Source organism: Gallinula chloropus (genome assembly GCF_964237585.1).
Source record: "Gallinula chloropus genome assembly, chromosome: 2".
In the NCBI taxonomy this organism is placed as follows: Eukaryota; Metazoa; Chordata; class Aves; order Gruiformes; family Rallidae; genus Gallinula; species Gallinula chloropus.
Window position 1 is genome coordinate 138,132,974 of NC_140086.1, and position 24,365 is coordinate 138,157,338.

The 24,365-nt window shown below is 39.6% G+C and overlaps 1 protein-coding gene across 1 annotated transcript in view; it reads left to right on the forward strand.

The window, feature by feature from the left end:
* Positions 1–14,315: 14,315 nt before the first annotated feature.
* Positions 14,316–24,365, forward strand: part of CALCR (calcitonin receptor) — a gene marked incomplete at its 3' end in the record, with an annotated part of 66,451 nt that continues 56,401 nt past the window's right edge. Inside the window, exons 1-2 of the mRNA XM_084260435.1 lie at positions 14,316–14,378; positions 23,411–23,564. Coding sequence (XP_084116561.1) covers positions 14,331–14,378; positions 23,411–23,564 — 202 coding nt within the window. The 5' untranslated portion in view covers positions 14,316–14,330. The remainder of the gene's footprint in view (positions 14,379–23,410; positions 23,565–24,365) is intronic.

Genomic DNA, 24,365 nt, shown 5'->3' on the forward strand with positions numbered 1-24,365 from the left:
TGTCTTTTCCTCTCTCTGCTCCCAAGTCCTTTTCGTTGAAATCAATACTAAATGTTGACTTTGTTTGAATGGCACCATTGGCCCGAAGTCAGGCCAAAGTTAAATCAGAAAATAATATTTCAACTTCAAAACTGATAGTAATTGAACAGTTGTTACATTTCCTTGACAATTTATGGGCCAGATGTTTCCTTCTATTTAATCAGCAGTATGCAATATTATTAATGACTGAGACCTGAAATTAAGTCCTGAAACAGCACTAAGATATTAATCTACTTAAAAATATTTTTCAATTAAATATCAGTTTAATTAAGTGCATACATTGATTCATATGGATATAAGCAGAACAATAATTTCTCAAAGAAAATTGTCATTATTTCAGATATTTTACACGTCTATTTCACCTCCACAAATTTAAAGTTAGAAGTTCAGCAGCTAGTGGTATTGTTCATCTATTATAAATGCAGCTGTGCAATGTTTACAATCCCAAACTGAGACCAGCTCAAAGAACTTGATGTTAAAAATTAAGTTGCCAATCTTGCCCAAAACTTCTGCTTTTATAATTATGATGTCATGTGAGATATTTATTTAGCTATAAAAGTCTGCTTGAACCTCTATCCTGGCACAAGAATCCCTTGTGATACCCCCTTGTAAGTACTACCATAAGGATCACTTGCAATGGTTGAGATCTCCTTTTAAACAGAAAGATACAGACATGCTGCCTGAAAGATCACAGTCCCACTCTTCCAAAAAGTGAGTCCTACCACATAAGCAGTTTTTCCAAAGAGCTGTCACTGCAACTGTTTGAAAAGGGACTCATTGTTTAATACAGGTATAGCACTGGGGAGTTCTGCTAAGAAGGAGCTCTGTATTGCTGAGTATCTATTTACACATACAGTCACAAAGATGGTTCTTCAAAAATTTGCGTGTAAGGTCTCATGGCAGGTAAATTTCACCTTACTTCACCAAGGTAGGAATTAACTGGGCAGTTTTTTTGGGACTTGATAAAATTCAAAGAAACTAGTTCATCATCTCTTTTCTTTGTGCCAAAATGTTACACTGCTGTTAATCTAATGTAAAGCTAGAGGGGTTGCTATCTCCCTGAAGTCTTTGTGGCATTTGCCCTGTGAGATCACCAAAGTTCCCAGATGGTCAGGAGCTCATTCTTCAATGCATCCTGTTAAATACAAAGTCCATCAAACACACCTGTACTACTGCTTCCATGGTCAACAGGCCAACCTTCAAGGAATAAGCTCACTGCATCATCTGAATAACTTCAGCTGACAAATAGCATTTACAGATGGTATTTAAAGCCAGGATTGCATTTAGATGCTGTGAAAAGCTGGGGTTGACTGTAGTGCAAGTCAAAGAGATGTAAATATTTCAAATCTCTACTGAATTGTGCTTAAAGCATCAAGTATGAGTGTATGCTCTCCCTCGTGGTGTTTCAAAAATATCCTGCAGACATTGCTAGCAGTATGTTTTGCCCTGTTTTTGAACAAGAAGGGAGTGTAGCTTTTTGCTCAGGTAAAATCTAGCAAGACAAAGGGAGAGTGTTTCCTGAAAACAACTCCTGAGTACAGCACAAGGGAGCACCATGTGCATTCTTGTGATCTGGAAGCTGTATTGGTGGAGAGCAATCTCAAATACCTCCAGCGGAGGTTTTCTAGTGCCTAGTCAGGCTTTTTTTTTCCCCCACTGTGGCAGGAAATAAAAGGGCTCAGTCAAATCTTTTCAATGTAATGGCCTTCTCTTATGCAATGATATTGTGCTCACTGCCCTGAATAGACGCTAACCTAAATATACCATAGGCACTTGATTTTTATAGTAGTCAATAGCTGGGTTCAAAAGTAGGTCACAGTAGACAAATGTTATGATGAACAACCTGTCCTTTTCCTTGTAATTTTTACTAAATACCAACCCACTATCATCTTTACTATTACAATAAACTTTCTAATGGAAGAAGTGTGTTGCCTTAAGGCATTTTAAAGTCAAAAGTAATGTTTGTAGTTCATTTCATATACAGATTTTTTCCCCCTTATGTCTTCTTCCTGGCAGAATTCAAGTCATAAATTCTTTCATGAATATGGTCAGGTTTGTGCTGCTAATGATCAAAAACTAAGTGATCCAGTGTCACAACTTTTAACATCAAGAAAAGAGCAGAATTCTGTATCTGTCCATTAGCCAGACTGGCATTGGCAGTCCTAAACCAAAGATTGGTTTTGGGGTGGTTCAGCCCCATGCAGTGGCTGAGCACCAGGTGCTGCTCACTCACTCCAGGAGGAGAAGCAGACAGAGCCTCCCTGGGTTGCGATAAGGACAGCTTACTGACAAAAGAACCATGAAAGTAGAAAAATAACAGCCTGAGGCAAATGACAGTCACACCTGGTGATAACACAGACTACCAAGCCAAGAATTACAGAGTGCTGCATGACACAAGGACTGACCTGACACCCCAGCCACACTCAGCATGTCCTGGAGGCACCCAGGAGTACCCAGGTGGTGTGGAAAGTAGCCCCAGCTAACTCAGCTCATCTGTGCTGGCTGCTTGGAGAGGTTAACTCTGGCCTGGCCAGAACCAGGACAGTTTTACTGGATCAGATCACACAGGGAGATGGTATGAAACAATATTATGTTAGTGGGAAAATCAGTTCCTTATTTGGACCATTAATTTAACCCAAATGTCAAATAAATAGGCTAACCTACTAGAATTTCTCAATATAGAAAACTGTCTGGATACCAGTTTTCCTTAAAAATTCAAGGTCCAACCGTTGTTGACATCATAGGGGCAGCATGATTTTTCAGATACTGTCCCATTGCTATCAGCACGGAAAGGGCAGATTGCTGAAATAATGTTTGTCATAGTTAAAACATTCCATAACAGCAAAACCCATATATTTACCCAAATGTCTTTGAGTGCTGCCCATATTATTATTACATTGGAGTACGAGGGGAGCTTAAGGCATTCAGGACTGTCTGGGAATCACCAAAAGGTCATTATTTTATACCATTTTTTCTGAACTATATTAATATAAAGTTACACCAGATTTTCCACTCTCATACACTGTGGAGCTCTGTACTGTCAGTATAGGACTGCATTATGAATATTTAAAGAAGGCGCAAATAGTGTCTTCTGGAAAAAATCTATATGGAAAAGGAGATAAAGGATGGTGGGAAAAGCTAAATATAAGGAAAGAAGCTATGACTGCAAGGTCTGGAAGAAGACGTTTTAGATAAATAGGCATGGAAAAGAAGTTTGGCTACTTGTATCGTTGCTGTGAGCCTTACTCTTAAATAGGAATGGAGAAGATGTTCTACCACATCTGAAATACCAGCTTATTCAGCAAGACTCACTCTACAAAAAGTTGCTTTTGTAGACCACTCCATTCCTAAACAAGAACTCTCCTTCACTGTAAGATCCAGGCTACACAGCTATGCAAACATACAACTTTATTTTCCAGTGCAAATCCTTCTCCTGCACTCATTTGTTGCTTTATAGTGATGTCTTCCTCTGTTTAAGGACTGGGGTTTGTATTCTCTGTTAAAACATTACTTTTCCTTTTAGCTCTGTGTAACACAGAGCTACTTTTCCTTGTAGCTCTGTAAAACACCTGCTCAAATGGGCTCAATGAAGAAGGCTGGAAATTTCTGTCCTGGTGTTGACTACGATAGAGTTAATTTTCTTCCTAGCAGCTGGTGTAGAACTTTGTTGATACCACACTGATGTTTTGGTTGTTGCTAAGTAGTGCTTACAGTAAGTCAAGGACTTTTCATCTTCTCATGCCCTCCCAGTGAGAAGTCTGGAAGTGTGCAAGAAGCTGGGAGAAGGCACAGCCAGGACAGCTGACCCAAACCGGCCAGGCAGATACTCTGTACCATACAATGTCATGCCCAGCATATAAACTGAAGTGAGTTGGCTGGGAGGTGTCAGTCTCTGTTTGGGAACTGGTTGGGCATCCATCAGCAGGGGGTGAGCAATTACTTTTCATTTACATCACTTGTATTTCTTGGGGTTTATTACATCATCATTATTATTGTTGTTGTTGTTATTATTATTATTATTTCCTTTATAAAACTGTTCTTAATCCGAAAGTTTTCTCACTTTTTCATTTCCCTCCCCCATCCCACTTGAGTTAGGAGAGGGGAGTGAGCAAGCGTCTGCATTTTTTAGTTGTCAGCTCAGATTAAGCCATGACAAAGTTGCACATACTGAGATAAAATGAGGTAATAAAAAATCCCAACAATTAAAATATGAAGGATATTTTTCTCTTAATAATGGAAAAAATCTAGATGTGTTTTATGTTGCATTTTGATTGTGTATGTGCAATATGCAAGCTGTATGGTATGTAAGATTAGATGTTACTTCAAGAAACTAATGAGAGTTGGGCCTCTCATTACCTTGGTGAAGGTGGCCATCTAGGTACAGTTCAGAAGATTCAAAAGTATAGCTATTATTAGAAATATTTAGATTTAAAAAAAAATAAATGCAACTTTAGGTGCTTTTCAAACTAGTGGTGCCTGAAAAACATACTTTGTAGAAAGGTCAAGTGCTTCATCAGGATGAATAGCTGGCAAGCTTTAAGCAAAAGCTACAAGTTGCTTATAAACAAATAAAAGCCTGAACTCTTTGCTTCACCAGAAGGCCAAATCAAAACCAGAAGAAGGGCAAAAAGCCTCAAGACACAACCTCTGCCGATCCTGTAAGAGCTAGGCTGTGTTAAGTTACCTACATCTTGAGATCTTGTAGAGCCCTGCAAAAGCTTCCACACACACACATGCTTGGATTCAGTGAGGCAGTCAGAATGTCAAGCAAGGTCACCCCTAGATGCTGCTGAATAGTCCATGCAGGCTTCTTTCCAAAGCCATTAGAAATCTTGTCTGAATCTCATTGCTCATCCAAATAGGCTTCCCTGTTGTCCTCTATCTACTATATAAAGTACTTTCCATATGAAAGTACTTTATCTGGCAATACAATTTATGGAAGAGACCATCTATTATTTTTCCACATGAAGCTTTTGATCATGGATAGATGTTTGAAGTTATTAACAGCACAGAAGGGCTAGAGTTTCAGGTCTTTGTACTCAGTGCCAGTGAAATAAATAATAAAGTTGGCAACCTACTGTGTAACAGGAAAAATCTTGCTGAGAATTACAGACTACTTCCAGGTTTTTATTTTGAAAAGCCTTACAAAGAGGCTGTTATAGTGGAGGCATTTCTTTCACTGTTTATCATTTGTTGGCCAGAGTATCCTTTGTCTCTGCAGCTGGACTTGGTAGGAAGATTTGGGGCAACCCAGTTTCTAACCCTGGTGGAAAAGTGTCCCAGTGCCCTACGGACTAAACTGAAGAACAGCCCCATGGCACCTACATGGGTCTGGGCTGTGCTCAGAAAAGCCAAATTGACTATATTTTTAGCTGACTCAAAGCTTGGAGGCTTGTCTTTCTTGGTGACTTCACCTGACATTTCAGGGTTGGTTCTGAATTCCTTGGGTAATGGAGCCAGAAATTCATTTCAGCAGCCCCAGCAAAATAAAACCTGGCCAAAGACAGGCTTTAGCCAATGTATATCAAGATTTCACCAAAAGCAAACCTTGGCATAAGGAAGCATTCAGAGTTATTTTTGGCAGCCTTAAGAAATACATTATCCTATAAGTGACCATAAATGAACTTTGCCTGACTCGCCTGAGAATTGCAATGGCCCAAGGGGCTTCCAGTCCTAACAATGGAGTGGGTGGGAGCCAGGTCACATGATGCTTTACCCACAGTGTGTCTCACTGGCTCTGGCTAATGAGATCCTTCAGGATCCCACCAGTGCTCTGTCCAGCACAAGATGAGGCTATGTATTATTTGTCTGACTGGACCCTCATGTACAAAATCATGCATGAAAGGAGAGTAAAGTCAGAGAAATAGGTTTGAAATAATCACAGTAATAGCAAGTGGAGGCAACCCCTCCCTCTCCCCCAAACCCAAACCAAAAACCAAACTGTATTGCATTTAACAGATTTGGAGGAGACACTTTTACCAACATTGGTGACAACAAATCATTCCCAAGATTCACCATTTTCCTTTTCAAAGTGTGTAGGTTAGCTCCTCTGTCTCAAAGGGCTGTCTCAGAGCTCACTAACATGCATAATGGAAGAAGGAAAACCCAGGGCTCACAGAACAGTAGTTCAGTTGCTTTGTGTCTATGTTGCAGATTCTGTAGAAGGCAGTGAGAACCTTGGTACTTTGGAGTATCCAGCACTGAGTGCAAGGGGCTGCAAGAGCAAGTATCAGTCTGTAATTTGAGGGCTGGCCCAAATCCTCGTTGCTGTCATACCACAGGATAGGAAGAGATCTTCAAAAATTGCAGCTCAATACAAGAAGTGCTTCACTAGCTCCTCAAGAACTTAGTAGCTCATCCTAGCAGAAAGATTCCGTCAAAGACCTACAGATACAAAGCATGTGCTGTCCAGCATCTTCCTGTCTGGAAAGGCTGTGGTGAAAGGGCTTGTGTCTCTGTTGTTCTGGGTTACTCCTGCTCCACAATTTTAGTCTGGCTTTTTTGGGGAATATTACATTCATATCTAATCTGCCAGAAAATTAAGCCTTCTTCCATGGACCTGAGTACTTCTGTGATAGCTGATATTCCATTGATATTCACATGTATTTATGACCTGTGTGAGTTCTTTGCTGAGATTCTGAACCCCATAGGGGTTATGCTGATTCTTCTACGTGTTAATATTTATAAGCAGTGAAAGGCGTCACCATCTCCTGGCCTTGCTTTCTTGTGAAGACTTTGTGTCTCAGCTGGACCCACCTATCCCTCTGATACACGTGGAAGAACCCTGAACTCCAGACTGCAAGCATGTTTGGGACAAAGAACAGGCTTTTTATGAAGTTTGGTTGGATTTTGCAAGTGACTCACACTAGTAAGGCCTGTCTTGCTCTTCAGGTGATTCCCATTCCCTCATCTATATTCCTTGCTAATCCACTCTAATTTAAAGAAGAAAAGAGGAACCATAAAGAAAATACTAACCTTCCCTCTGCAAGTCCGCAAAGACCCATGCCACCTTTTATTCTAACCTAAGTATATGTGTGTCCACTACAAACCTCAGCTGCCTTGTTAGCACTGAAAGTTGATGTCTTCGTGTATGTTAGTCCGGAAGTCTTCCACAGAGTTTTAATTTCAGTAGCTAGTGGCTAGCTCTTAGTAAAACATCAGTTCATAGTAATTTACCGTATGTAAACTGCCCTGTTGAACTTCTGTAATGAGTGTGTAATGCCATAGTGAGCAATGTGTGGATTTGCCCAAACCAAAACTGGCAATTTAGATTGTTGCATTCAATCTAACAGTTTAAAGTAACAGGGCCAACAGCATCCAAGCACTACAGCTTGGATATTTAATTAATCTGTAGCAACTGATGGAAGTAGTCTTGTTTTTACAGACTTACACAGGTTTTCTTATATCTTCATCATTCATCAAACCATCCTGCCTGCATTCATTGCATCAGTTGTAAAAATAGTCTAAAAGGCAATGACAGCTTTGGGTCACTTGTCTATTTATTGCGGCGTAGGTGTTGCGGTAGATGTAATATCAGTGTTGCAGTAGTTTAAGAGCATAAGTAAAGCAAGATTTACAAGCAGAGGGAATAACTCTCTAAGTAGATCAACTGGTGTCTCTGTAAAGTTAGCCAAGACCCCAGACATGCAAAGCTTTCTTCAGAGACTGTCACAGGAGGGCTTACATGCCCCAACGATTCCGTCTCTCTGTTAGGGCGTTTAGAACACCCTGTTAGATACAACCCTTCCAGAGCAGTGGTGACATATTCTGACTTCAGATCAAAATTAGGATTTCTGTTCATTACTAGCAGAGCTCCCAAGCGCCTATAAAATTAGAACCAGATTCAAGGAAAAAGTATTAGTGTCTCAGCACAGGCTCATTTTTTGTCAGGACAGAAATGAAACCTACATCCAGCTGCAATATGTTTTTTTCTGCTGCCAAATGGGAACAAAATGGTTTAAATGTGTGTCATGTGCATTTGATTTGTAGCAATCCACTCACAGGATTTTTCACACTTTATATGATTTATATAAAAACAGTGACATAATAAGAAATTATATTTTTCTTGGGTTTGTGCCCACCCCATAAAATATTCACTTGCTTCATATAATCTATAGGAATGTATAGTTACAAATAAAGGACATGTGGGAGTTTGCCTGGGGAAAGATCGACTGGAAAACTGAGAGGGAATTGGCCCTGAATAAATATTAAATAACTATTTTTCTTTCCAGTCTATGTATATGCTGCAGCTGAAAGAAAATGTGGAATAAAAAAGTATTGATCAAAAAAAGTATTGATCCAAGAGGGAAGAATGTCACATATGAGGCTGTGTTCATCCAGTGAGATGAAGATTCTTCCAGTGTGACACAAAAAGTATTTGAGAATTGGAAAAAGGAAAGCCCTTATGTTCAACCTGTATTCTGCGGGTTTTCTTGCTTCTCCTTGACTCTTCAGGGGTACTTCCAAAGTCCATCCAGATCTGCCTTGTCATTATATTCTTGTTCTGCTGAACGTGTACTGTTTGTAAGACCTAGACTGCATGTACAGTGCAGCATGCTGATCCAGTTGAAGTCATAATGCAACCATGAAAGTGAATTTTTCCATAACTCAGAGTTTTGACTGAAGCTGTGTGATATATTTCAATTCATTTAGCAATGTTTATTTAGCTCTACCCCTCACATTTCTCATTGTAAATTATACTAATGTTATTAATGTTACCTACAAAGATTATTTTGCAGGTAATAAGGACTTTGAAAACTTGTTTCTCAGAAGAAAAAAACCCACCTAGAATTACATATACAGGTTCATTCTAAATATCTGCTTTAATTTTGCAGGCTATGCAAAAGATTATAATCTGTCACAAATGTATGCAACCCTTTTGAAGTCTTTGTTCTACAGCAGGGTAGTACTAATCCGCAGCTTCTGGATGTGTTCAAGCTGCAGTGTCACCAATATTAGATAATTGCATACTTGCTCATTTTACAAGTACTGCTACAAAGCCCTCCAAAAATTGCAAGAACTATCAAAAAAAGCTTTCAAAGCTGTATCTAAAAGGCTAAAATTATACTGTGCTTCTACATGAGATGGTAAACCACAGCTTTGCAGTGCAGTTAAAGTCAAGGAAGTGGTCTGCTTTGAGGAATGTGCAGTGATGAAGTTGGCATTCCTGCACTGTGGTTTTCACCTATTGCATGGTAGACCACTAGCCAAAGCTGCTTCCTTTAATACCATTATTCAAGCACCCTTACAATAAGAAGAATGCTCTGCCATAGCTTTTACTCCCCTGGTTTTTCACACAGCTTTCTGTCCCTTTGTTCTGTAGCTTCAGAATATTTGACTTTAACGTTTAGTGGCATTTAGTAAGTTCTTTTAAAATATTATTGGGTTTAACTTGTTATCCATTAGTTGAAGCTGAGCTGGTAAAATGCTGAGCAATATTTCAAAAGTGCACATTTTGTATTTAATGTTATCCATGAAAATCTGATTGTAAATAAACCCCAAAATAAAGCCTTCAGCAAACCATGCAAAAATACAACACCCTGTCCTTGTAAGTATTTAAAACTTTGTCTGCCAACAAATCCTGTGAAACACTTTACTAATCCCTTCCTGAAATTTTCTTTGCTTTTACTTCATTTTAAAACACCATAAAACTCCTTGGCTAAGAGCCAAGAGGGATTAGGGATGGCTTCTTAAGTACTGAAAAGTGGTAGGAAACACACCCAGACTGGAGACTGTAGGGAGGCATGTCTCTCCACCTGGGACTGCTGGTCACCAGTGTTCTGGCACATTGGGAAGAACTGAGCAGAGCTCTCTATTTCCCTCTGAAATATGGTTGTCAGAAGTTTCTGTTGCCAGTTAAACCATTTGCAGACCATTCTAGGCTAATGGCTAGAGCATGTGCTTGGGGTGTAGGTGGTGTTGGCTCTATTTCCTTCTCCTGCACGGCGATCACACCCATGGCATTTCCTCTGCCTGAAGGGGCTACAGGTACAATGCTGGTCTGTGCAGTACCTGGGATTATAAAAGTGTGATGTACAGCTCACTCCTGGCTCAAAGCAGTAGCCTAAATTAGGAACCCAGGAGTAAAATGTCCATCTGGGAATTAAAGGGAAAATTTAATACTTTCCCTCAGACTATCTGTGTGTTTGGCAATATAAGCAGATCTTCATCCTCCTTGGATTTAAATTCCCTACACGCTCAACAGTGAGGTCTGTTGGCTTGCCCGTGCCTGGTCCCTGGTGCCTCTGCCCTGTGTTTCTCTGTCCAGTGCTAACACAGACAGAGTGCATTGGTGCTCTTCTGTGCTGAGGGGCAAAGCACTTTCTAGGGTCTCCAAGCCTCTCTGTTAGTTAACAAATCCTAGAGACCTCGGGGTTGGAGGTGGGTATGCGGCTTTTCACCCTGAGAGCGGAAGAAAAGGCTTGAGACCAACTGAGGAGGTAGCAAGTGAATTTTCTATGTTACTGGGGATAAGACAATGACTGAGAAAGTTACTTTTGTGTTACACTTCTGTACTTAGCCACAACCCCCACACATCCCATTTTGTGCTGTTAAAACCATTTCTTCCTCCAAAGGTATGTCAGCACTATTGTGAGAGATGGCACTGCAGAATTATCAGAGCAGAATAATTAAATAAGAAGATTTTTTCCAGTTCTTCCGCCAGAAAGGCCTTTCTTTCTTTCTTATAATTTCTTCAGACCTCAGCAAAGAAATGTTGCTCTACTGCCCTCTTTTGATTCTTCCCCCTTATACCCTCCTTTATGACTGACTTTGACCCCCCTTGTCATCCTTGTGCAATTGACTGTTCAGGGAGGGTTGTCCCACCTTCTGGTTATCCCAATATAATTGTAATTGAAGCCCTGTTCAAGCTTAGTGCTGCAGCTCTAGAAATCAGGATAGAGACAAAAGAGATGTCACTACTAAGTAGGATGCTGTGCTTGTACCCAGATGAGCTTCAGGAGTAATCCCATGGTGTCGGTGGTATTACTATAATAGCTAGAGCAGGAGGAATATTTTAGCACATAATGAGCTATACTACATTTGCAAAGAAAGAAAGAACAATATTATAGTTTAAAAAATAGACAGGGATTTCATACATAACTATTATATGCAACAGAGGGTGAAGAACTGATACAACCATGGAGAAGTACTGGGTTTGAGCAATGTGTTTATGATCAATCACCAAATAAAGGATGTTAAATGTGTGAGGCCTGTGATACTATCCTAACATCAAGAAAGAACACTGTTTGACCTATGGAAAAAAGGATAAATAGTATAGAAACAGGAATCGGGGCAGTACCTACACTCTCCATGAGGCTGCTCTGGGCTACCCAGCCACCCTTCAGACACAAGCAGGTTGTCCGTGGGAAATAGTGCCAGTTGGTGTAAAAAAGTGGTTAGTTCTATCACGAGAGACCCAAACCCCAGGGCACTTGAGGGCACTGCTTTGTACATCCCAGCTTGCTTGCCATGTCACACCTGAACCTGGATCTCTTGAGATGGGGGCAGAGCCATGGAGATGCTGGTCTGTTTCTTCTTCCAGAGGCTGACAGGGTCTGTCTCTCAGGGCTCCCTTCTGTTAATCTTTCTGCCTCACCATTGATCCATCCCTGCCCATTGATCAACACATTTTAGCTGCATGTACCTTTTCATTTCAGTGTGATCATCATCCTTGATTGGATATGGATGCTAATCCAAGTGTTCTGTAGTGCTATGGACTGTTCTTATGCTTAAAGTAGAGAAAAGCCACTTAGTCTGGGGCTTTATACAAGGATTGTTAAAATGTTGTTCAACAATTACTGAAATTGTCACTAGAAAAGACTCTGAAAGAGGAAGAAAACCAAGGTACTGGATTTTATGTAGTAGATCAGCCATTCCTGTGGTCAGAGCTGGCTAGAAAAAGAAAGACTAGAAATATCAAGGCTATATAAGATTTCGCGTGGGAAATAATTCTTACTCATTTACTCGTATGTGGTGTCATATGGCACAGTCATCACAGTTAACAGAGGGGAAAATAATGTGTTAAATATTTTACAGATGGCTTGTTTTTTGGTGTGGGTTTTGGTTTTGGTTTTTTTTTTGGAATTAGAAGAGATGGGAGCAAGAAACATTTTAAATAGCTCTTTCAGTACATAATAACAAATGTTCACAAAATCTCATGAGGATAAGATTTGCTGGTAGCCACAGCTATAACCCAACATGGTGTTGCAAGCATTCCCATCACAAAGTACAGGCAAAGTAGATGCATTGCAGGTAACTTCAGTTGCTATTGATTTTGCTCATGCATTCTAGGTCATAATATTGTGTTGATCTCTGTGCTGTTTGGAGAAAGTGCTGTGTATTTTTGAACTGTCGACAGTCTGTAAGTCAAAGCCCTTCCTGTGCCTGCATTTTGCAAAGTCCCTGTAGCAGCAGCAGCAGTAGTGAGGCTAGCAAGAATAGAGGCACCTAACAGAGTGGCTTTACACCACTCTACAGAATGTTTTACAGTACAGCCTGTATCTGTATGAAGTCCATGTACATTCACCTTGTATGTCTGCTCATTGCACAGCTGACCAAGACCCGTTGTTTACCTGCCCATGAATCTTTTTGCCAGTTTTGAACCAATGCACACAGCAGTGAATAGTATGGAGAAGATGCAGACAGTTCCAGGTGTTTTCCTCTCATCTAGCTGTCCAGTCTTTGCTTCAATTAAGTTGACTACCGTTGCTGATCAAATGCAAATATATGGTGGACAGAGTAATTACATATTATTTGGGTGTCATTTGCCTGTTCTATTACCTCTGTCACACCAGAGTGGTTCTGGCAAGACTCTGACAGTAATAAGACTACTTCTTATTAGACACAAATCCTCTGAACCCTATTTTCCATCACTTTGTGTTCTATGTAATCTCAGTGGCATGACTGCAGTGTTCCCATTTGGATCTAGTAGGAGACTACATCCCCATGTGCTACATTGAAGTGTAAGTGCCACACCTTTATTACATTTTAGGATTACATATTTCTGCTTTAGATGAGGAGAGCTACAATGGATCTCATGTTTCCTTCACCTCTGAAAATGGGTGACCTTCCAGACCATTTCAAGATGAGGAAAGCTGTTACTGTGCTGTTGCAGTGTTACACAAGTGCCTGTGTTGCTCACTACATGTCAAGTAGACTAAACATGCAAGTCTGTGCGCCTTTTCCCATTAAATTTTGGGGTTCCAGCTATGTAGGGTGCTCACAGGATTGTTAACTCAGGTACAAAGTGCTTCACTCAGTTTCTAAACTTTCTGAAAAATAAAGGTTCTGAGTGTTCACTGTCTTACTGTGGCTGACGGTGATCTATAGGTATGTTTCTCAGCCTATGCACCAAGAGTGGTCCATGAGACACCAGATGACATTCTATCTTGACAAAAGCCGTGTTTCTCACTTCAATGCAGAAGTTCCATTTTTATAACACTAAAAATGACATTTTAATGCAAAGAGCTTTGCTTGCTTGAACTCCCACAACTGTGAAGTAACATGATGATACATGGTGACCCCTGGATGTTTGTTCCAGGAAGGCCAGATGGTTGTTGATTTAGGAAAAAAAAGGAATATGAAAAAGCTGCCGATCCACTTCCCTCCAAGGTTGTGGAGTTTTGTCGATGCTCTGCCCTTCCACTACTTTGTGTGGCTGGAGCAGTGATTCTTGACAGCCTGAGAGTTACTCTGCTGTGAGTCTATCTGCAGCCTGGCTGAGCTACTGGCATTAGGGAGCATGTAATGCCATGATGGTGTTCCCAGTTTCTCTCCTTTCCTGAGGTTATCTGACCTCTGGCTTTCTCTAGCTCCATAAATATGCCTTTTGATCTGCCATTACACTTATCTGCAAACCAGATCTTACTGGGGTTTCTAGGTAATTTTTTTAAATATACAGATTCTTCATAGGTCATCAGCTGTATTTGTAGGTTAGAAGCAGCTGAATCAGGACAACCAAGGTAGCCTCAGCTGGTAAAGATGGAGAGCTTAACTTAAATCTGCTGCTGGTGACATAGTAACATGGAGCTGTACCCCACATCAACTGAACTCAGCACTTGAGATCCACAGAGGACACCAAATTAAAGGCATACAGGACTCCAGTGAAATCAAACATGAGCACACCCAAGGCTGGAGAAACGTAAACACACAAAGCCCTCTTTAGGTCTAAAAAGATGCTTATACATGAAAAGAAGGACTTTATCTTAACAAATAAAGTTTAATACTACTTTTGTTGCTGTTTAATTCCCAGAAGGGACAGCTACACCGTGTCTCTCCAGGAAGCCTCCACAATGAAAAAAACAACCCACAGTTGCTTCTTACTGATCATCCTTCTAACTGTAAGTACAAGAAAACTGAGCTGCTCATGACACCTGACAAATTTAGACATGTGGCGATGTTCAGAAAAATAAGGAATACTGAGTTATTTGCTATATTGTACAGGTGAAGAAATTAGTTTCCTTACCAATAAACTTCAAAATAAGATTAGCAAAGTTTCTAAATAAGATACATCATAAAATTTTAAACTTGAAATCATTGTTGTTTGGTGAGAGAAAACTGCAAGTCTGATGAAGGTAATGCATATGCTTTTTCTTTTTTTTACTGGCTACAACCTATCAGTGACATGGAAACTTTTGTGTTGGAAAACTTGCTTAACATCACTGTGTGAGACTCAGACTGGCTTAGGTAACTGTGGATTTTCAATGTTTATAGTAACTATGCTATTACAAAAGCAGCTGAAATGAAAGATAACGGTATAAAGTTTAGTTAGTAAATTTAAATGCTATTTTCAACTGTTTAATAACAATATTATAATTATTTCTATGTGTAACATGGCTGAGAAACTGCTGTTCTAAATATGTAACTAATTAATTTCTACCTGAATAAATACCTCTCATGTAAGTTGAATATGTTTTCTGATCTCTACTTGTGAAACCTCGAACTATTAGCAATTATCATAAAATCAAAGCTACTGCGGTAGTTAGAAATGACAATACTGCCCAGAGCCTTACTTACAGAATGGTCAGAATATGTCATAACAATGCTATTGGGAACGAGCATGTCTCTGCCTTGGTGTGGTATAACTCACATGCTAGATGCCACCTTATTCCTCAATCATTTAATTCTGTGCACCAGAAAGAAAGCTTTCATTCTTACTGTTCTTGTGCTTTGTTCATTAGCTCCTCATGTATGTCCTGCTTCTCAGTTTCTCTTCTGACACCTGAATGTGGAACATGTATTTGCATCTCCTAATCGACTCCCATCTTTTCTGGATATACACTGTAGAAAAGGGATCAGAAGACACACTGGGGCACGGTATAGACTGCTCTCCCTGGATAGTCTGTTGGGTTGTGTCCCTCCTCTTCTTTCAGCCTAGCATAACTTGCCCACTGTGCTATTTGCCGCTTAAATTTATATGTATAAAAAAGAGGGAAGGAACAGAAAGAGAATGATAGATAGGACACAAAAGGGGGGAAAAATGAAATGAGATCATGGAGAACAGAGAAGAATATCTCACTCTGGTAAGAATACTGAATTCATAGTTTAGGATTAGGACTCTCTACCAAAGAATAGCTGAAGACCAAGAGAAAGAACAGAGAACTATCACATTTCTGTTAACTTGGTCTCAAAAGGAGCTCGTCCATAATTAGTTAATTCTTTTAGGAATCATCTCTGTGCTTGGCAAAAGTCTTCTACCTTGAGGTGTGTCAGAGTACTCTGATACTTGTGTCCTTTGGTGGCTGTTATACATTGCCCTGCAAGGGATGCATATAGCAGTGCACTGGCTGGGACATCACCCCATGGTCAGAGGTCATGTTAGATCATCTAACCAAAGTTAGATCATCTAGCCAAACAGCCTGACAGACACCAGCTTCCTTCTTGGCTTGAGTCCTAGCTGATCTGCATTGCCTAATGGGGCCTTGGCAAAGGTCAGCCATTCTTCTCACAAGCCAATGCTGACTTATTGAACAGTTCCAGATCATTTTTCTTCCCAAGTCAAAAAACGGGACTGTAAATATTCTGATAACTAAAATTGTCAACGGTATTTCTGAGTGTCTGAGCTGCTCTGACTTACAGTGATTTGTGACACAAATGTAATCTCCCATTCCCATTCTCTACCGACCCACAGATCACCCTCCAGATCTTCTTTGATGGCTTTGATGTTTTACTGTTATACTCTCATCTGTCCCCTGCAGTCTCAGCTGGTGACTGCAAGCTGTTGCAAAGCAACACAACCCATTCTTTCTCTCCTCTGTTTACACAATTTTCCCTACCACAGGCACCACATTCATCTCATGTCTCCTTGAATGTTTTATCCTAGACCCTAGTTACAAGGTATCCGTAGACACGCCCCTCCCCACAGTCTCCAGCCTTTAGGTCTATCACCAAGTGGTTTTGGTACCTCTGATAGATGCTACCTACCTCTCTTATATATGTATTTTTTTGCATAGAATAAATAGGACTTTACTCTTTTGTGTAAAGGTCCATAATAACTCACCTTTGCCACACAAAACCTAAAGCACCAATTGCTCCAAAGCCTAATAGAGAAATAAATTTAACTCCATATTGTCTTCCTCTTTGATGGGTTCCCTTGCTTTTGGTTGTAAAATAATGATGATGGTTGCAGCATCACTGGACAGTCCCTTACAATTCAAAATGAATTCTATTTAAAAGTTTAATTCTTCATTATTTCTTATTGCACATTATTCCTGATGCTCTCTCATTTTTGGTAATTATTGAGAGCCACAGAACGTGACTGAGATTTGTTTTCTCAAGTACATGAGGCCCTGTGCACTGGAGCAATTAGTTCATCTCCTCAGTGCACATTTCTCTCCACAAGAAGGATGGAGCATCTGCACAGTGTGTCCGGGGGCATCATACTGCAGAGAATGAGGAGAAGGAAACAAGCTTGGGTCTCTTTCGTGCGTGACTGATGAGCTTTGCAGGACATTGAGGAAAGAGAGTTCTGGTTTCTACTTGATTTCTTCACGTAAGAATTGTCATCTAGTGCCTACAGATGGTGGTTTGTTTTTATTCTGTAAATGAGGATTGAAAGAGTAGGTTTTTTTCTTACATATTCCAATTGTGTTGGTCCTGCACCAAACACAAAGTGCACAGGAAGGACAGAATGAATGCTGCTGCTGAAGACTGCACTATTATTCAGTTAGGACCATTTGATCAAGGCTGTATTTTAAAATAAATTAATTTTGAGCACAAGTTCATTAAGTCTAAATCTGTCAAATTGTTACCAAGCCTCAGTCACTAAACTATACACAGTCCAGTACATCGTGTCAGCTCGTGAAAGGTGTGTGAATAATTGCCATTCACAACAAAGGGGAAATTAATTATGTGAGTGGCTAAATGTAGTTTTTGGTAACTGCACAAACTGCTGTGTTTAGGAACACAGTTGCGTTAGTTTTGATTCTCCAGAGCCAATTAGTAAAACATTAGTCACTATGATGAGGGTCCTGCTCATGGTGTACACTTTAGACCTCCTGGCTGGGAGTACTCTATGTACTGGTGAGGTGCTGCGGCCACATGTTCCTTGGGCTCCTGCCCAGTTCAGCAGCTTTCATCACAAATCATTAAAACCCATGTTGGTGCAGGTGTGGTAAGCACAAACCTTTTCCTGATTAGACAGTAGTTCTCCCAACATCTTGTATAGAGCAGGTCCCACTCATTGGTGGGCCAGAAGAGCTGCTTAAGATCTGTCACAGCCTCCTTTGGCATGCTTTGTCAGAGCCTTGCTTGCTGTCAGGCACCATTGGGTTCCCAGAGGCTTCCCCAGCCTTGGACGATGAGATACCCCTGGGTCTCATCACCGAGATCATGCCTTTGAAAGCCATTGTTCTGCTGTATGCATTTCCATCTGTAACTGTGGGTTGCTTCAAGCTGTGAGGAAGTGACCTTGACAATTCTGGAGGTATTCTCAGAAGACTCAGGAAAACAAACTGCTGCTGATTTAAGATGCTGAGAATTAGTGTGACAGTTTGAGACTCAAGCTACTCACTGTCCCAAGAGGGAGAAGAATGCTCTATTCTTATGTATTCACCCCAATTTCAGAGGTGATCAGGACCTCTTTCCTCCATCTTTGCTTTTTGAAATAATAAGAATATTGCTACGCAGCTTATTGCCCTAATGAGGCCTCTTGCAATATGATAATCAGGCAAAAAAATCCATGGAGTATTCTACAGACTTCCTTTAAGCCTGCAATTTGCACAGGCTACTCTAGGAGTAAAACTTCCCTGCGAAACCTGCAGCAGTGGAGAACTGTAAGATTCGTCAGTTGCTTTTCATTAGAAGTGCCTTGTCTTCATCTGCTTTGGCTGATAATCTCGTGCTTGTTTAAACAGCTGCCAAAATCTGCAGTGTAAGTCATATGGGATCTTGCTGTGAGGTAATTTCTGTCCTGCTTCAGCAGCAGTTGAATATGGGAAAATTTGAACATTCAGTGGTTAAGTAAAACATGTCATGCCAAGGTATTTTCCCAAAGAGATTGTCTGTGGTTTCCTAGCACATTTGTGATGGGTAAGAAATTATTGTTATGTTTACGGAGTACCATGCACTAATGACCTTCCCAAGGTATCATAGTCATTTTCTTTGTCCTAATGCTAGCAGCTGTCAAAAGTGGCTCAAACATAATCAAGGAGTGGAGAGGCTCTGCAATCAGCTTAAATCATGCTGAGCTCTCACTGAAAGATGTGATGCATTGAAGACTAGGAGTTTAGTGAACCACAAAGTGGGTCAATAACAAACAGAGCACCCAAAATTTGAAATATATTTTGACTCAACAATAAATGCTGCAAAATTACTGCATTTAGTGGAAGGAGGAGAGAAACACAAGCATAGACATCTTCAAATACCTTCTTTTCCTAAATGTTACATGTTGTCATCAGTTACTTCAAGCTCCTTGATGGTGAAAGAAAAATATTTGGGGATGCTTGTTCATTGTGTACAATAGTTTGTGGAAAATAAAAGAAAAGAAGGAGTTTTGTGCTTGTTTGATCTGTATTCTCTCTTGCAAAAATGGACAGTCTTGCTCAGGTCAATAGCAGGTGTCTGGCATTATCTGTTTTGATATAGTCTAATAATGAAATCAAATTGCTTTGTCTAGATTCCTTTATTCTAGGTATAAAGTGAACTTCAGCATTCACAGCACCCTGGTTTTTTCTCTTTGTATTGATAATTCATTTTCTTGTAACAGTCATTTGTCACGTGGTGGCTTGGTGGTCGTATGTATGACGTCATTTACTTGGACTTCTAGGAGTGACATCATATGTACGGCTGCTAAACTGCTGCATAGGACATCACTTAAACAGCTTTCTTCTGAAGAAATCTTGCCAATCATTCTCAGGCTATAAACACATCTGATTTTTAAGTTGTGAATTATTTATTTCTCCTTAATAAAGAATGTTTATAAGTAAACGAAGCATTGCTTTATTGTATCAACATCACTTATTCTTCCATCTGAAGTAACTGATGGATCGATAGGAAGCATTTTTAAGATGCAGTAACGGACTCCGAACATTCAAAATTTGTTCAATACCATAGGTAGTAACCAGGTGAAAATCATTTAATGTTGGCTTTTTTAATAGTGAAAAAACATGGTTTAAAACTTAATTCCTAAAATACCTAGGTATAATGACTAAAACGTAGTAACAGAGGTGATTCAAAATCATTAATGTCGTGAGAGCACACACACACAGACACACAGAGACTCGTGGGACATTCCCACCCTCTTCTATGCACATCATCCTTGTGTAGCCATGCGCAATCTTCTGCTACTTCTGCTAAGAGAATAAAGGTCCAGAGATTTTTTTCTGTCCCCTTTGCTCTTTCCTTACCCCCACAAGGAGCACAAGAAAACAAACAACAACAAAAAAAATAGTATCTGACATCACAAACTGTACCAAGATTTTTGTTTGGCTGAAATATAAGGCTGGATCATCTGCACGCTGAACTGACTGGCTTTACGCCTTGAGTCCCAGAGTGGAGGTGAACATGTGATTCTCCGAGCATGGTAGAAAACACCAGCGTTGCAAAAACAGCAAAACACCAACTGCCAAATTTCTCATTAGTCTGCTGAAATGGTCATCTGATTTTAAGGTAGCAGAAAATATTGTTCAAACTTCCATGACCAGCTTTTTAACTCTAGGCAAACAGAAGCGAGCAAGAGCAATCAAGGCAAGGAGTACATTTAAAGGGTGCATCACAGATGAACAATGCCAGTAACACACCTAAATATAACCCCTTAATTTGATTTCACACATAAGCTATTCAGTTACATCAAAAGTGCCTGGAAAGATTTGTGTGCAACTAAATTTGAAAATCTGAGTCTTTCTTTTTGGTAATAAGAAAACAAAATCAGGTACTTTAGGAGGCAGCTGTAATTTAATATAATTATACCAGTCTTTATCCAAACTTGCTTTAGATTTGCTGTAGGCCATTAAGTGATTTCTATTGATGAAGCAATTTCCATTGAGCTTTAGTGTCACAGTCTCATCCATATTTTTAATCTCTCTGAGTGAATCCTGGCCCCACTATGAGCAATAGAAATTTTGCTGGCAATTTTGGCTGGGCTGTGATTGCCTTGCTCAGAGGTGGTAAAATGGGCAGCCCTCCTGGCTGAGCACTTTAAATAATTTTGTGCGCAATCCAAGATATTTATCCTATTTGCCACCATTTATCCTATTCTGCCTCCAAGTATTAAAATATTCTCATTAAGCTGTATCCAACAAAAGCTGACTTCTTCAGGAGTTGGATTAGTCCATCACTCATGGGGAGTTACGAAACTGACCTTTAAGAGTAGGGTGTCTTTGGTCTCTGAATAATACTGTACCCCTCAAAATCATTATCCCTAGTTACAAACTGTTGTACCACTAGTTAAAAGGTGTAAATAGAGCATTCCTTTTCTGATTGCATATGGTACTTTTGATTTCATCTTATATGTTTCTGTACTGTGGAATCTTCCAGAATGGTCCATCCTTTTAAAAATGGTGTGTAAAAGAGGATACAGAAAAGGTTAGAATAGGGAAAAGATGTTCCGAACAACTGAACATTTTCTACAGTTTCTATATGTGTAGCTGACATTTGCCAATTGTTTCATGTCTGTTTTGTGCTTTATTCTGTACAGATAAAGCAAATGAAACTGCAACATTATTTATGGCCAGCAACACCAGTATTTCTAGTCTCTGTCAGTATGAAGTGATGTTGATCTGGTTTGGTCAAACAGATGTGAAGAACTGATTATCTCCTACCTAGAAAAAAACACAAATAACATAAAAGCATTGTTTCAGGGCATGGAAAATTGTTGATGTTTTCCAAGCATAATCAGATGGTTATGCTTTCAGAATAGGAGCATGTTCCAAAACTGGCCCAGATTAACAGGAATCATCGAGAACAGGGGGGATGCCACAGAAGACCCCTTAGCTTTCCTTAGTGATACCGTTATTCTTCTCTTCAATGCAAACATCTTGGAACTGGGGATATTATTCAGAATAAGAAAGAAAAAAAAATACGCCTGGAATATCTATGAATGATTGAAGCCTGTGGCAATATATGGACACAAAGGGCTAAAACAGACCTGAGGGTGTCCGAAGAACCTTACCTGCCCTTTTCCTGCACTTGTTGGATTTATAACATTAATTGCTTGATTTTTAAATGATCCTCATAGACTCCAGCTATTCCCTTTAATCTTTACATAAGTAAGTGACCTGTGACAGGTTTGGCTTTGCTTCTGTATTTCCTGTTCTGGCTTTCTGAGTGTTTAATTTTTCACTTGGATGGCCAGATGAAATGTTCCAAATGGCTTCACTGCCCAAGTATATCTGTGTGTGTGTGTGTATACATACACATAAAATTTATATAAAATTGTATCTGCCAGAAAATATCTTCCTCCTTACTCATCCCATTTTATTTTAAGTACCTATTAAAGTGCAGTGAGATAAATTGCCTTCACTGTCCTCCAGCCTTCAAACAGTATCTATATAGAGTTCAAAATGAAAATGTTAGTATCAAAAGAGATTAGATTAAATTAGGGAAAAGTAATGGTGTATGAAAGGATTAAAATGACATGGTTTAACACAGAAGCATGTGGATAAAGTAATGCCTGTTTTTTTCAACTCAGTCAAACATATTGTGGTTTTGCTATGTATTTTGCCAAGGTGTTTTACTGTGCAAATGGTAAAGAAAGGAATTTATTAATGAGATACAGTTGCTTGAGTTGTGCAATAGAAAAAGGGAAGCAACAATTTAAGAAGCAAGTTGATATCTGAATTTTCAAACCTGTCATGTTTGCAGTTTGAACAACTACAAATGGTTGCTTACAGGTCTGGGTACTAGTATTTGATGCTAAAAATGTCAAGTCTGTGTGTTTATGAGAACGCTACATTTTTAAGCAGCCCATAAATGACTCCATTGGTGTTTGTGATAGTTTTAGTATGATTTACTATAGGGAAAAAGTAGAGGGTCATACAAGGGAAGGGCCACAGAAGCATTGCTTTGGCTGGAGAAGCAGAGGAACTAATCCTTTCCTATCACCTTCATGCAGAGAAGTGTCCTAATACAGGATTAAGGCAGAACAGCATTCACTAAAGCGCCACACTCATTTCCACTCTGGCTTACAGACCTGGGCTGTATGGTAGTTGGATGGATGGATGGATGGATGGATGGATGGATGGATGGATGGATGGATGGATGGATGGATGGATGGAAAAAAAGATAGCTGGTTTCTCTACCTAAGATTTTTTTCTTCCGGAGGCATCGGTCCTTCCTTTTGCCCTTCAGGCAGCTCAGAGTGGAAGTCAGAAGATGCCAAAGAAGACTTTGTTATTCAGGCTCTCAAATTTAGGGTCACTTTTTCAGGTACTTATCTAGGCGCAAACGCCAGGTAGTGAGGTTTAAACTCTCTGCCCTGTATTTCTGTGACCTCAACAGTTGAAGCAGCTTAAAGCAGGTGGCATAAAATGTGAAATAATCGTTGTGAGATTGTGGCACTGAGGTATTTTGCCTGTGCAGTTGGAGAGAAATTGGCACAAGTGAGCGGAAATACATGGGTGTAACTCTGGGCAGATACAATTTTCTTTTTGCAGATCACTAAGTTCCATGAAAAGATTTTGAAAACTTTATCAAGTATTTCATGGGTCTCTCTTTTGCCAAGAAAAAAGTTTTGGTTAAAATCCCAAGTTTATAATGAGGTAAAATAGTAAAATTTCAGCATTTATTTTGCAAGCAGTATAAGGGCCATCGTAATGCTAAACATATGTGCAAATAAAAGGCCTTTGAAGAATGCATGACAGAAATTTCTGAACCTCTTTTTTATTTTACCTTCCTATTTATTCCCATGTACTAACAGTTTTTTCTTTCTATGCAGAGAATGGTTCCAAGTCTTTCTTCTACTGTAAATTATACTGATCCTACATTAGAGCCTGTAGTAACTGAAAATTCAGTCATACGACAGAAGATAATAGATTCGCAGTTCAAATGCTATGAGAGGATGAACAGAGCTCCTCCATATAAGAAAAAAGGTAAAAAAGATTTAAAAAAAAAATCTGTATATTGCCACACTTGCTTATATCTCTATAAAGAAACATTTTCTTCTGCATACTAACCCATAGTCTTCCTCAGGGTGCAGGAAGACTTACTTTCAAAGTAAGAGTGAGCCCAGGGAATTAATTGCTTTTCCTTCGTCCCCATGCAGACAGTAGCTCCATCGTCTGCATTTCTGGCTCAGTTCAGTACTCTGCTGCTTGAATGTCTCTTGTTCTTTAGGGAATGGCATTTTCCAGAACCTTTCAGCAAGCTCACACAAGGACCTGATTGTGATTAGTGATCTCTTAAATATAAATGTTGTTCTGTTTGCTTTACTCAGTGTTTCATTTTTCTGTCATTTGTATTGACTGATAGCTGTCATACCAACATAGATGTTCCAGATGTTCTATACTCAGCAGTAACAGAAGCAAAAAGAGGTTTATAAAGCACTGAGGACACATCTTTACTACATACAAGGCACATATTAATATTAAAAAACTGAAATGACAAATGATAGTGCTGCTACAATGCCACAGTATGCATGAAGAAGCATTTCTGGTTGGGACTGAGTGTCCTGGTCTCTGTATCTCACAGAAAATATGGAAGAAGTTATAAGGAAGCTAGAGAAAAGTATTGTAGGCATTGTGGGGATTTATGCAAGAAAAGAATGGTGATACTGAGGATACAGTTTAAAGAGAAACTATATTAAAAAGCATTATTTTAAAAACCCAAACTAATAAATGGGGTGGAGATAATGTGGGATTTTTTGTAATACAAGAACAAAGGAATTTCCACAG